This window comes from Engystomops pustulosus, chromosome 10 (genome assembly GCF_040894005.1).
Source record: "Engystomops pustulosus chromosome 10, aEngPut4.maternal, whole genome shotgun sequence".
Classification (NCBI taxonomy): domain Eukaryota; kingdom Metazoa; phylum Chordata; class Amphibia; order Anura; family Leptodactylidae; genus Engystomops; species Engystomops pustulosus.
In genome coordinates this window covers 32,634,768-32,649,417 of record NC_092420.1, presented here as the reverse complement: position 1 = coordinate 32,649,417, position 14,650 = coordinate 32,634,768, and the positions used below count along the sequence as shown (strand labels likewise).

The window sequence follows — 14,650 nt, the reverse complement described above, 5'->3', positions numbered from 1 at the left end:
GTCCTGTGGTAGCAGTCGTTCAGACTCACTACAAGTAGTAGACTTCTCATTCATCTCAATAGAGGCCACCCCTGCAGTTCTCCTGTGCAGCCTGTATACTATGGATAGAGCTGTCTGTGCGGTATATAAATAAAGAATTATTATTATCATTCCTTCTATCAAGTGAAATGGAGCTGTTTGTCTGAGCTGCTGGGTGTCAATATCCTCACTGACCTTTCCTATGGCCCAGGGATGCACCTAATGTGCTTTGTGATAGGGTAGGTAGGGTATCAAAAAAGGGACACTTACAAACTATTTCTTTAACAGAATTTCAAGAACAGAATAGTTTCACACTCATGGATACTGCCAGTTTACTTCTCGTCTTTTGTGTCAAACCTATACCAATTATTCACAGTTACAATCTTTTCTGGTTCATTTATATCTGTTGTCTGATATATAATGAGTGAGCTTGTAAGAGGGTAAATTCTGTGCAATGTGCAATGAACCAGTGAAAAATGTGCAAACACTTAGCAATAGATGAAGAATTGGGAAATGATTTTCCCTTATCATTCGTGTACATGTTGTGTCTGCACCGTTAAAGGGAGTTCACTTTACCCTCCTACTCGTGGTGACATCAGTCCCATTCTACACCCCTCCCTACACACCTTTCCATACAGTCCTGACTGTAGCAGGCACCCTCCTTCAATAACCAGGCCCTTCCCCTCTCAGCACCCGCCTCTTCACTGGGATAGCTAAAGAAACTGCACACTTAGGATTTGAGTTAGTGGCTTTGGTTCAGCTCTTAGCATCTGCTCTGGAAGGAAACCCTAGACGTCAGGCTTCTACATGACAGTCTGTGTCACTCTGCTGGAATACTGATGCCACCTATCACCTTTCACATCTTGTTTCTCCCTTTCTACATACAACCTTAAAATTCTACCTTCAACAACATCCACCGCACAGGCTTTGGAATAAGGAGACCTTTATTTGGGGAGGGGTATCCCCTACTGGAAGGGTGCCAGCCTCCCTGCTATTCACTATCTGAGAAGATCTGACAGCTGCTATATACATGTTCCACATATTCTCCCTTGGACTACAGGATGAATCTTGGGGGTCTACTAATGTCGATTTGGCTTCTGCATGTGGTTCGTGCTGAGGTAAGAATGTCTGAAGCTTTCTTATATATATTTAAGATGTAAGTAAGTGCCCATCTTCATAGTGTCCTGAATTAGGGTTAATATTTAGTTAATATTAAGAAATTTAAGCTCAATCTGCTACAGATCTTGTACTTGACGGATCAAATATGGGTACCTGAAATTCTTTTCACCATTAATATTTTGTTCCATGCTTCACTTGAATTAATTTTAGCTCAATCTGCCGCAGATCTTGTACTTGACGGATCAAATCTGGGTATCGGAAATTCTTTTCACCATTGAATCTTAAAGATGCAAATGAGACAGGCATTTACAATCCATTCCAAATTAAAACTAAATTTATCAGAAATATGTAATTGTCACTTGCTTAGGTCAGACTTTGGAATCCAATATAATTTAATGATCAAATCCAAGAACTGTGTATTAACTGGGGTTTTCAGGAATGTAGTCGGGGCTATGCAGGTATATACCTGGAGACTAGAGAGGTTGTACAATTGCGGATCCAGCTAGGCACTAAGATGGGGTGTGCTGGATGCCACTTGTAGAGGTGACCTGCACATTCGCACAGCACCTGCCAGCAGTGCCTGTGTGTGTATGCGGAAGTGGGTGTATGGCCAGCTGCCTGGAACACACTGTATGTGCAGCCTCAGGGAGAGAGCAGGGGCAGGTTACATTACAACACGCACACATGCCTGCCAGGCAGGGAGAGAGCGCAGCATGGAGGGAGGAATACAAGTGCACCGGGGAGGTTGCAAAATAGGAGGAAAAACATACATAAGGTGTGAGGATGCCATCTGTTAAGCTGTACAGAAGGAGCTAAGTTTCTTAATGAAGAAGAGCTGAGCTTGTCATTGATCAGAGCTCATACCACAATGTGCTGCTATATGTGTTTTTTATGATCCTGCAGGTAAATGCAAGTCACAAAAATCTGATCCCCAATAATAGTCCATGAGAGTCCGTGTGATTGAGATTCCTAATGCTCCAAACAGTTTTAATTGATGTAAATGTACAATTTATCTATGTCATCGATCATGCTGTGTAATCATGTGTTATGTTATAATATACAAAAACAACAACTTTGTGTTATTTACCTATCCATATTTTATGGACGTACGCCATACACCCCAAGTTGTACTCCAAGTACACCCCAAATATTAGACCATCTAGAAGTTGTAGCTCATCTCTGGGGACTGCCAGAACATGGGGCAGCAATGACTTCTGTATGTTCTTTGGATGCTTTCCAATACAGGTGCATTATGTCAGGCTGTCTGGAGCTCCTGTCTGCTCAAGCCTTCTTCTGTGTTTCTTTGTTCATTATATGTTTATTTTACCTTTATTATTTGGCTGAGGTTAATAAATGATTATAGGTTTCATCTAGGACCTACAGACTGTTCCTCTAGTGCAGCGTCTCACTGCCCCTTGTCTTACTGAATATCTTAGCAGCATAGTGCAGAGTGGTACTTTATCTAAAGCAAATAGGTGACTTTTGTCTGGCTCTCACCACTCATGCTATGGTTCAGTCTCTCAGTCCACTCCTATTTACAAGGGTTCCCAAAGCTTCTCACTTTCCCCGTTCAGCCCTCTCACCTCTCTCCACCAGGGCACTAAGTTTCTTTGAAGAACAATAGTTGGCATCTCTCCCTACAGTCCTAGTATTTCTTTCCTAGAAGGGTTGCTTGCCAACATTTTCTTTGTCCTGGCTTGTTCTGCCTCTGGGTTGGGATTTTCTCTCGATGAGAACTAGGTATCTAAGTACCTTATTGAGTACAGAATGGATTTAAGAAATGTGTTGCCTCACAATGTTGTCTTGGCCATGCGTCGTAACCAGCTTAGATACTTCTGTGATCCTCAAAAGTGCTGATATTGGTAAAAAAAAAAACCTTCTCAATTGACTTGAACGTTTAGATGTAGTGTTTCCATGGAGTTAGGACTGTGTAATACTTCGCAAATCTTCAAATCCTGATAACATATGGTATATTTCGCTGAACAAAATCTGGTATGAAACGATCATTCCCGAATTACACAGATCTTATGTTACAGCACAATAACACTTAAGTAACACTTATCTGCTATGAATGTCTATATACAGAAACGTCCACTGTTGACGTTGTTTGAGTTTGTTTAAGGACTCAAGTTCTCACAAAACAGATGCAAAAGAAGTGCAATGCACAGCGTCACCACTGGGTGGGCACCCATATGTAGCATAGACATCCCATGACACAGGACTGCAAAATCATGAAGCTTTTATTTAATGAAATGGTCATCCTCAACATACAAACGTGGACATGAAGACGGACAAATCTAAATAATTCTACATGTATATGTTAATATTGGTTTTTAATTTCTAGACTATATATTTATACAAGTCACCTGGGATCATTAAAGCTTATATAGTGGCATTACGGCCAATTGTTTGGTTGTTTTCAGTAATACAATGCTCTGAGCCCTGGTACAGTGCACCACCTTCATACGCTTTCATGCACCTGGCAAGCATCACTTGAATAGATGACAGCTGCAATGTTAATGTATTCTCTTTGTAAATAAAATAGTTCAAAGTAAAGGGGAGATATGGCAGGAGGATAAGAAATGTATATCCAGCACACAGGAATCACGGGAACATGTATTTACACAGGTTCTGTAGCAAATTCTTGCAGGAATATTCTCTCTATATCCATCAAATGCAATGTATTTGACTAGACCCTTTGGGAACTATTACAAAGTTATAATGAGAACACTCTAGTATCAACACAACCACCTCGGGAAAGTGAATAATATACATGTTGTTATGTAGGTCAGGCCGCTAAAGTATTCCTACACCAGAAGCATGTATAAATATTCAGACTTTGAATATGTATGATCAGTCCATTAATTTTTGATATTATAATTCTAGTACATGTGATCTTTGGATTGTTTTGTTCACCCAGTTATATTTTCTAACAGGGGGACCCCATTCCAAGTGAGATGTACAAGAAGATCACAGGAGGATCTGTCAAGTCTATAGCAGATATAAGAAGGTTGCTGCAGATAGAATCCGTAGGTAAATCTCTACAGAGTTCTGTTCTCCTCTATATGTTTTTCTGTTATGATGTACTATGGGGCAGATTTACTAATCCTTTCTAATGATTAAACTAGAGAAAAAAGTGTAAAGAAGCCAAATGTTTTGAAATGGTATGATAAATGTGGCAACTCTTTAAAAAAGTTTTCTACCTTTACACGATAAATTGGTTGTTTTACTTAGCACAAAAATTTTAAGCCACATTTTATCCGATTTATCCACATTTTATTTGTCTCACAAACCCCAATACTTTTGTGATAAACCTCACTCCATTATTGAATAAAGTGCAAAATGTGCCAAAACACATAAATGTGCAAAATGAGAAAGAATTCTGCCAACTATCCCACAATGTATATGAAGTTCCCTGAAGATTGTGTGCTCCCCCTGGAAGTGGGCCAGTACACATTGTACAGAAGGAGAGTCATTGCATTATACCAAAATATAATGCATGGAATTCCTGTCTGATGGCCACACTGCACACGGTTCCAGTACTGTCGCTCCAGTCCAGTTGGCAGATGGGAAGTCCTTGCATCATATTTTGGTATGATGCGAGGATTCCCCTTCTGTACAATATATGCAGTCCATGGGATCGGGACGACATATGGCCCTTTTCCATGGTATGCAGGAGGGCAGAGGAAAGCACCCAGGTATTTTATATGTGACATGGGCACATTATATGGCGGCTATGTTACTGTACAAGCTCATGGGGGGTCTCAAATGGGATGTGGCGAAATAAATGGATTTAATGTATTTATTTCCTTTAGTTATCTCCCAATGTACTAGAGCTTATAAGATTTATATTACAAAATCACAATATTCCTACAAAGTTGTGTTTTCATTTTGCTGTTGATTCTGTTTTGTTGCCGTCTGCTTTATGTTCCATTAGAACATGTGTCACCTTAGACTGGTTACAACTATAGTCAATCTTCATAGACCTGCATCATGCTGACATGTGCACCGATTTCTATGAGGAGCTCCACAGCAGTAATTCTTAGAGTTTTACATAACGGGCTGGGAATATTGACATTAGCCATAATTCAGTCACGTTCTGTGCATGCTGTGTGTTATTCGCTTTTATCAGCGTGTCAGCGCATGAATATTTCTAGAAACCAGGTGCCTACAATTATTTGCAAGTTACAATATGCAGTCTTATACAAACAGGAATGTACTGGCCCCAATAATAATGGAGATATGTTTGGGGAATAGTTTTCACCTGAGAGAAGGGTTAATGACAATGGCACATAGAACTGGCCGGAGTGTGCATGAAGTCATGCCAGGAGAACAGTGTTTGCAGGACATCAGAGTTTGCTATGTTGTACTGCGACCTCCCTCCTAGCTATTGTCTCCATGCGCACGTCAGACCCCTGCACTCTGCTATCTGTGTCTGGACACAACTTCCCCTCTTTGTCTGATGTGCCAGTCTCAAACTCTGGCTTGTGCTTGAAAAGAATTCCTTGCGCTCCCTCCCCCTCCCGCCCTCTCACTTCCAGACTACGTCCAGCTGCTGCAGCTGGATGTGCTATTAATACCCAACAAGCACATCAACCTTCAACCTGGCAATGCCAGTGAGAATCTGGCATGACATATTGAGATTTGGCATACAGTAGTTTGGAAAGGACAAATAATGTAGGTGTGGAGACCTTTGTTTTTCCACATAACTAGGATTTACTCTGGCCAAAAAGTGAGTTATGGAGATTGTTACAATGGCAAAGGGGTGCATGTGGCACAAGTTTGATGGGTGATAGAAGACACTTTGGTTTTTATGGGAACTTATTTAGATACTTGGTTTACATAGCAAATCAGTGTCATATGGGTGAAGGTAGGTCTAGCTGGTTGAAGAGGACCCTTTATTTCTGTAACTGGTGAGGATCTCAGCATCAGGACCCTACACCGGAGTACCAGAGTATTCTTCAGTGGGCAAAGGTTCTAACACATTGGGGCACATTTACTTACCCCTTCCCTGCTTGATCCCCAATCCGGAATGTCTGACAAGGGTGAACTCTGCCGCGATTCACGTAGATCGTGCGCCCGATATCCTGCATGTGTCGCTTCCCTGTTCAGGTCTGCCGGAGTTCACCATCTTCTTCCGGTGCATTTAATTGCTTGGTGTTAAAGTGCTTAGTCCGGATCAGTCCGATCGTCCGACGCCCCTCCACCCGGTTTGTGTCGCATGAAAGCCGGCGCTGATGCGCCAAAAACTGCTAAATGCAGCGTGGATCGGAAATCGTCGGACTATCCGACCAAAGTGCAGACCCTCAGTAAATGTGCCCCATTGGGTTCCTAAGATCCAGCTGAAGACTAAAACCTTTGTAAGCAAATGGAACAATCACTTGTCACTATGATCTATTACCAATACCATGATTCATAAATATTATGGAGTATAAGATAATACATCCTACATGGGATTCGAGACAGGGCCCACTTTGGCAGGCCCATCTTACCCTGGTCTGGTGCTGGCCACACATATGGAAACCTCTAACATTAGACAAGATAAAACTGTACCAGTCAATGAAATGGAAATTTCTTAGATAGATATGGATTTTCCCCGCTGCCTTGTATGGCTTCCAAAATCTGAGTGTAGTTCACTATTTCTTACTATAATATCACCTGCATTTTAAATAACAATAGTGGAGTCCAAAACAATGGATATGTATATGTTTTGTAGAGATGTTAAGTGGGAATTGACTCTCTTTTTCCATTTAATTTTCAATTGATATTCCATATTGTAAAATATATAATCATTTGCTATAGTATAGCATAGTATAGTAAGATATAGTAGTATAGAAGTTTTGCTAGTTGACTTTTAGAAAGGGTCATTCAATGTGTCATGCACTGTGTAAGTAATGAGTCTGTGGACAGCCGGACCCCAGCGTCTCCCGGCCTATTCAGTGTTTGTCCTTGGTGTGTTCTCATACAGACAGGGTGTGGTAAGCAGCTGTTTTGGAAACATGACTTTCTAAGCATTACCTAAAATTTCAATAATAGCCATTGTCTTATCTTATTCCTTTCCCAGTAAGAGGCTTTTATATTAAAACAGTCTAAACAAAATAAGAAAACAAAGTTATTCATTGTTTCTTTAGATAAAGGTAAGAAATTACTCATCTTTTGTTATTAAGTAGTTTTCTGCCCCGTTACTTCAGAATAGCCTCTGGCTACATATGCTGCTTTACCTCCACCGATGTAATGTATACCTAAATGACATTTATTAGCAAACTGACTAGATATACCCTGCAGGGCAGCTCATTGTAGTTGTGTAGTGATGACATATGTACTCATGTTATCTCTTTTATGACAATGTTGCTGGTAGAAAATCACTTTAATAGTGGTAATAACCCAAGTTTACCGTAACCCTTCCACTAACCACAAATGAGCTGTAGATGATTAAAACTGGAATTAATAGTCCAATCTGGAACTGGGTAATTGTGCCTTGTGCTGTGTATATTCTGCAGCACATTGCTCTATTTTCACACTCTCCAGGATTCTTCCTTAATGATGTTGTGACCCCCTAGTGTCAGAGTGGCATTGTCCTCAATCACTCGGGGTAAGCTAGCGTGTCTTTATTCCAAGGCTCCAATTGTCAGTGTGTCATTGTTCTTGGTCTATTGGCGTAAGTCAATGTGTCATTATTGTAGGGCTCCAAGTGTGAGTGCGCCTTTGTTCTTTGGCCAATACTCTCACTCATTTTGTTATTATTCTAGGACCCCAAGTGCCAGTGTATCATTGAACTTAGACCCTAAATGTCAGTGTGCCATTCTTATTAGACCCTTAATGTCAGTGTGTCACAGTATGTCATTGTCCTGCGCCTTTAAATGTCAGCGCGTCATTGTTTCATAATGCTAAAAGGTTAGGATCTCGATATAGTGTAATATTACAGAATAATCATGTTATTCCACCTACACGCAAAAAAAAAGAACAAAGACGTAAACGTGCATAGATTACATTTCTAAGTTATAATAACGTTCACTAAATATTTTTTATTATGGCTACATGTACTTTCATATTTACAGCACAATAACAGACACAACATTGAAAAACGTAAACTATTAGAAGCTGCAAGGCTCCCCATTCATTAGCCTACAGAGCATGGTCTCCGAAATAATTGAGGCTTACATTTGCATGCTGGTTGTTCCATGGAACCTCTCAGCAGGCTGTGTTTTCGCTAAAGCCAGGTTCTTTGGGGAAAATACTGATATCATTCCATTCAGAGTCCATCCCTTTGGAAATGCTTTCCTTTGAAAATGTTTCAATCACTTTTTACCTACATATTTGTAGAGAGTGCCAAAAATAGCATGAAAGGGTTTTTCATTACTGTCAGCGAGGGGTGCATGACCTTATTTCTGCAGCTGGAGTTTACACGGATCTCTCATAATGGTCACATATCCAGGAAGATAGTCGTTAAGCAAGCAAATACCGAGATTTGCTATCAAACAAAATGTATGTACTTAGGATTATAGCACCGGATTCACTTTACAAACTGTTGACAAACCTTTTATACTTTATTACTTTTATATTGAAGAGTCTGGTGTCATAAGACCTGGCAAGCCCATCGTACAACAATTTGGTCGAAGCCCAAGTGATGTCATGTAATTCATATATCAAGAGGGTCAATGGTTGCGGCACACTTTTTTGTGATTTCTTCAGTCTTATATGAATAGTATAATAGAACTGTTAGGATATCATGATATATGCAAACACAAAGTCAAGAAAGAAAATGTAAACCTCAAACTTCAATCGTGAACAATAGGAATGACCTTGTACACTAACGTTCCAGAAGAAGGGTGTGAGAACTAACTCCAGTGCTATAATCGTCATTTTATCTGATATAACGACTTTGTAATCTGACCTTGAATCATTAATGTCATTATGTGGGAAATCTTTTTCATTCAATTGAAATTCAACTTGTGTCTCCCTTAACAGATGAGGAGGAGGATATATATGAGTTAAGCAGGAATGGAACAAGAAGTTTCCCTAGGGGCAATTCCAGCCACTCCCGGGTCGTTCGTAGCTTAGGTAAGGAAGATTGCTTGGGGTAAACGGTTTTACACTCACTATGAGCCATAATTTAGGAGTGACATCATACATTCCGATTTTATGATAGCCACCTCATTTCATAATCACACTGAAGCTGTGCATCGGTTCACAGCTCTGATCCTTTATAGGTATTAGCAACTGAATATTACACCTAAATTTCACAACTCTACATTTTTGTGACCCCATTTGCAGGTAAGAGAACTGACAATTTTTTTTCTTTCAGATGTAGAACAAGCTCAGCTTGCACAATGCAAAACAAGAACAGAAGTGTTTGAAATCACCCGTAATTTGGTTGATCCAACGAATGCTAACTTTCTAGTTCAGCCATCATGTGTGGAGGTGCAGAGGTGCTCAGGATGTTGCAACTCAAGAAACATGAAATGTGTGCCCCATCGAGTACATATCCGGCATGTCAAGGTAATTTTGTGATGCTGACAGTAAAATAATTTTAACATATTTTAATGTATGTTTACATTTGGCCCCAATTGTACGGGTCCTGATAACACCCCAAAAGCTGTTGGTCAGAAAACAGTCACAGTTTTTTGGCTTTTTCAACAATCACAACTTCAGTTGACAAAATTCAACTTCAACCCCTTTGATGAATGATTGTTTTGTCTGACTGCTTAAACAACAACACCGTCTGGAGAAAAGCTAGATTTGTTTGTCTGTTTGGTCCGACTGTTACACCCAATATGGACTAATATGTGTATGATTTAATCGTAAATACTATCAGGAGTTCTCTGTTTCAACCATCAAGAAAAATTCAAGAATGATAAACCAGGGACACTTACTTATAGGACCAGGCACGGCGATTGTAATATTCTTCTTATAATTGTTATCCTTCCTTCTAACATCAACTTCAAAAATACTGCTAATGAGCCTGAGGGGCTACCCAGGCCCCATTGAGATCTGGCTTTACAGGCTGTTACACTGTCTCATCCACTCCTGCTTCCTCGGCATCTGTGCAGTGAGAACTTCCTGCTTAGAAGGAAGGAGGCAATAGATAACAAATATAAGAAGAATACCACAGCCACAGGCCTGGTTCTATGAGTAAGGTCTTATACACACGACTGTGTGTTTATCCACTCCATTGAAAGCCAATCATCCGTGCACTAAAAAAGGGAAAAATATAGTACATGTCCTATATTTTGCCTTGCAGTTGCCCGTCTCAGTCACACTGAGGTGACCGGGTGCCATAGACCACTATAAGGGTCACCAGCCCCCCATACGGTTGTGTGCATAGGGCTCTAGTCTCCCTGGTTTATCATACTTGATTTTGATAGTCGATTTTCTTTCAAATTGACAACTATAATTCATCAGATACAATGAAAAAACATTACAGGCAGTCCCTGGGTTACGTACAAGATAGGTTCCATAGGTTTGTCCTTAAGTTGAATTTGTATGAAAGTCTAATTAGAGTTTCAACATTTTTTGCTGTAATGGGACCAAGGCTTATGAATAAAGCTTCATTACAGACACCTTACAGCTGACTGATTTGACGTGCTTGTGCAGCGCTGCGTAATCTGTGTGCGATATATAAATAAAGAATTATTATTTTATTATTATTATTGCAGCATGGGACTATAGTAAAATCCAGAGAGCTTTACCAGAGGACACAAGGGGCAGAGGGGTCTGTCTGTAACTAGGGGTCATCTTTAAGTCAGGTGTCCTTAAGTAGGGGACCACATGTATATGATTTTCTACTGAACAATAATACCGATAATACCACCTGTAAATTCCCCAAAAATATTCACAGGAACTCTAAAAGAAACTACATAACACATCTCAAATACAGTACCCCACTCCCCAATTTCCATTATATTAAAGCTATGTTACTTTTGAGGCACTGCCAAATTTCCTCCCAGCATGGAGTGCTAAGATGAGTTGTTAAATTGATGGACATTTTACATGTATTTTTGTAATAATTATAAATGTCTAATCAAAAGACAACATAAAGATATTTACTTTAAAGATTGATATTCCTGAAAAAAATGATGGAATAGTCCATATCCGCACTCCACTGTGTTGTAACAGAGTATATCTCCCATTGTGCTGCTAATGTACCTCTGTTGGGGGTACTTTCCAGGAAATCACTGTGCTTTGGAAAAGTTGAGTATTTTTTATGGAACATTCCTGGCTGGATATTTGTGTGATGGAATATGCAGTTGGGCAATGGAAAGATCTACTATATCAGCAGTATGTGATCATTCCCTGTAATGTGAGTCTCCTATAGCAGGGATCTAAGAGAATTGGATTTTACAAATTACACAGAAGAATGGTTTAGGACCCAATGTGTATAAGTCATAAAGGGCTTAAAGGTTTACAGCTTGTTGGCATTTACTAGTATTCTGATCCCTGAACCTGTGTTAATGACTTTCCTGTTGAAACAGGTGAAGAAAATTGTCATCCATCGAACCAAAAAAAATATCATCCAAGTCCCTATTCCCTTAGAAGATCATGTGGAGTGCAAGTGTGAGCCTGTCAATCCTGCACCCGTAAGAAGTCACCACACTGTCAACGAGCACAGGATTCTTGCAGGTAATTATTATAATTTAGGGTTTTTTTGGTTTCTTAGTTCACTGATACGTCATCTTCAGTTTCTAATCTTCCATGAGTGCCCATTTATTCTTCCTGGCTGTAGGGGGACTTGTCTATAATTGGGGTACCGGCCATCCCATTTATTCTTTGTATTCACTATCATAGATGTACCGGCCACCACTCCACCTCCAACCACTGTAACTCGTAAGGAAGAGTCTCAACTACGACCGTTGAAGCGAAAGAATAAAAAATTCAAGCACCTACCCAGCAAGAAGGAGCAGAGACATTTTCTCTCCACGTAGTGACTTGGGAAGGCTTCTTTGTACCTGTTATTTTGCAGGTGAGATGTGATACTTCCCTTCCAATTATTAACACATTAAATTAATCCTAAAAATGCCGGGGGGAGGGGTTACACCAATTACTTGTGGGATTAAGTAGCTGCTATGACATGGAAATCTTTTCTTTTCAATCCGATCCAAATTTAAGGAGTTGCGGTAAAAATGGAGCAGCAATCATTTAAGTCTTCATCGACAATTAACAAACATTTATGAGATTATCTCTTAATATCTACAGACAATATATGCAGCCTTCAAGAATGTTTAATCCTATTATATCATTTCATATAATGGGAGATAATGATTCAAAAGTTGATAACAATGTTCGATGTAACTGGGAAGTTTCTGGTTACCTTCCTGCTACTTCACACAAATGAAATTTCCTGGTGTGAATGTCAGAAATCGGAATTTAATAAGATATTGATAGGGATGAACTGATCCATTAACTAGTTGCACCACAACGGTCAAATGTGGCCATGATTTTTCTGGAGATTGTGACCAATCTCGAGTGTTAAGGCGAGGGGGTGGGGATTGGGGATGAGACAAACATAAAACCCGAACTTCTGGCTGAGGTCTGGGTTCGGGGTCTCCTACCCACAAACATTACGGGTTTGGGTCCACTTATCTAGATATTTAACAATCTTTTCCACTAAATAAATTCCATTCTCTTGCTGTAGAACAAAGTATGAGAGATTTCATATATCCGATATCATATATCTATTGCCATTTATCAGGGAAGGATAGCATGCCTCCCATACATGTAGCCTTTAGTCCAACAGTTTACTAATATTTCACATATTTGTTGTACAATATAGTGAACAATAGGTTTTAATGTTTACTTATTTTTCCCGGGTACGACATTTATAGATAGTATTAAAGAAGTAGTAAATGAGGGTCAAAATTAAATGCAGTAACCATGCTCTGGCTCGCATTACTATTCAGCGCCCCCTGGTTTTGTGTACCCTTGGGACTGGTCCTCTGTAGCCAGTCAGTGGCCAACGTTTACTCTTCTATCTCCTGTACCGGTTCAGGGCCCTGACTGGTAGCAGTTACCAATCCCCTTGCCCCTGTTGAATCTAGGAAATCCTATGAAGAATACACTTACTCTGTTAACCCTTTGTCTGATCTAAAAAGTCTAAATATACTCATATTTTCTTATATTTTGTCCCCAGGATACACAGCAAGATGAAATTTGGCCCCTATGGGGTCTTCTGACTGGATGCTTCATGTGCCGGACTTGGTGCCGCTGGTGCTTTACAGACACAAAAAAGACTGTTTTCCATCTGTACCCACAGATCCCACTGCAAATTTCTCAACAGAGATAAAGAAATGTGTTCCTTTGACCGGAGCAGAGAACCTACTGCCAAATAAAAATCTCTGATTATCAGAAGTGGTGGGAGAAAATGATGGGGAACACAAAACCACTCTTGAACTCACTGGATGTATTTTGTCACCTTATTTAATGTTCTTTATGTTGTATTTTTTATAAATATATAAATATATACATATTTTTGTAAAAAGTGGTTTTGCTCAGATTGCACGAGGCAGGACAGAGACTGAAAAATGGGAACGAGACTGAATTCTTAGTGACCTTCACCCTCATTGCCCAGTATTTATGTATTTCTATGACATTGCAACCACTGAGAAGGAAGAGGCCACATGTTGGATATATCCCAATTGTATTTCTGCTTTAAGCTAATGGAGTAAACTATCTACAGGCAACCTGCTACAATATCCCATGCAACAAGCATCCAATAGAGAATTGCAGGTCGGCTTATCTTTTTGACAGTGTTTTTCCATAAATGATGGCAGAAAACTGTTAACATGTGGAACGTTAACTTGTCCTTCTTCTCACTGTTTTCCAGTATTTCTGACATGACTTATCCATCTCCTTCCCATTACTCTGAATTCCTTTCTCATTGCACACAGCTCTGCCTGTCAACAAATAATGAAAAATATTGATCTATTATGTAAAGTAATTTATATTCAATATTTAAATTGTACAAAGAAAACCCCCAACCAAATTTCAATTTGTATTAAAAGGGATGACATTTGTATTAAAGACGAGAACATTTTTTTGAATTTGTTGGGTTTTTTTATTTGCTTTTTTGTATTGAAATGAAAGTCTCCAAGCAATGTTTGGTGAGCCAGTCATAAGTCTGTTCTATAGGTAAAGCGGGAGTCTGACCAGACAACTTGGTGTTTCACACTGTAATTGAAGAAATAGGTTAGTTCTTCTAAAACACAAAGTTGCAGTTTTGGGCAATTTGTTCACAATAGTTACAGTATATGTATAGTATTGCTTTAAAGCAGTGGTTCTCAATCTTTCTAATGCTGGGACCCCGCAATACAGTTCCTCATGCTGTGGTGACCCCAAACCATGCAACTCGCAGTAAAAACACAGTAAAATTGCGGCTCCGATGGCTTTAGGCGACCCCCGGTTTTGGTCGTTCGACCCCCGCTGGGGTCCCGACCCACAGGTTGAGAACCACTGCTTTAAAGGAACCCTGTCACTCTACATGCAATCCTTATTATAGACAATATATTATAGACTGTGA

General features: G+C 39.8%; 1 protein-coding gene across 1 annotated transcript; it reads left to right on the top strand.

The window, feature by feature from the left end:
* Positions 1–719: 719 nt before the first annotated feature.
* PDGFB (platelet derived growth factor subunit B) lies at positions 720–14,174 on the top strand. Its single transcript, XM_072127021.1, has 7 exons — positions 720–1,136; positions 4,074–4,170; positions 9,106–9,198; positions 9,443–9,636; positions 11,610–11,757; positions 11,923–12,097; positions 13,265–14,174. The coding sequence occupies exons 1-6, from the start codon at positions 1,080–1,082 to the stop codon at positions 12,057–12,059; spliced, it is 726 nt and encodes a 241-aa protein (XP_071983122.1). The 5' UTR covers positions 720–1,079; the 3' UTR covers positions 12,060–12,097; positions 13,265–14,174.
* The last annotated feature ends 476 nt before the right edge of the window (positions 14,175–14,650 follow it).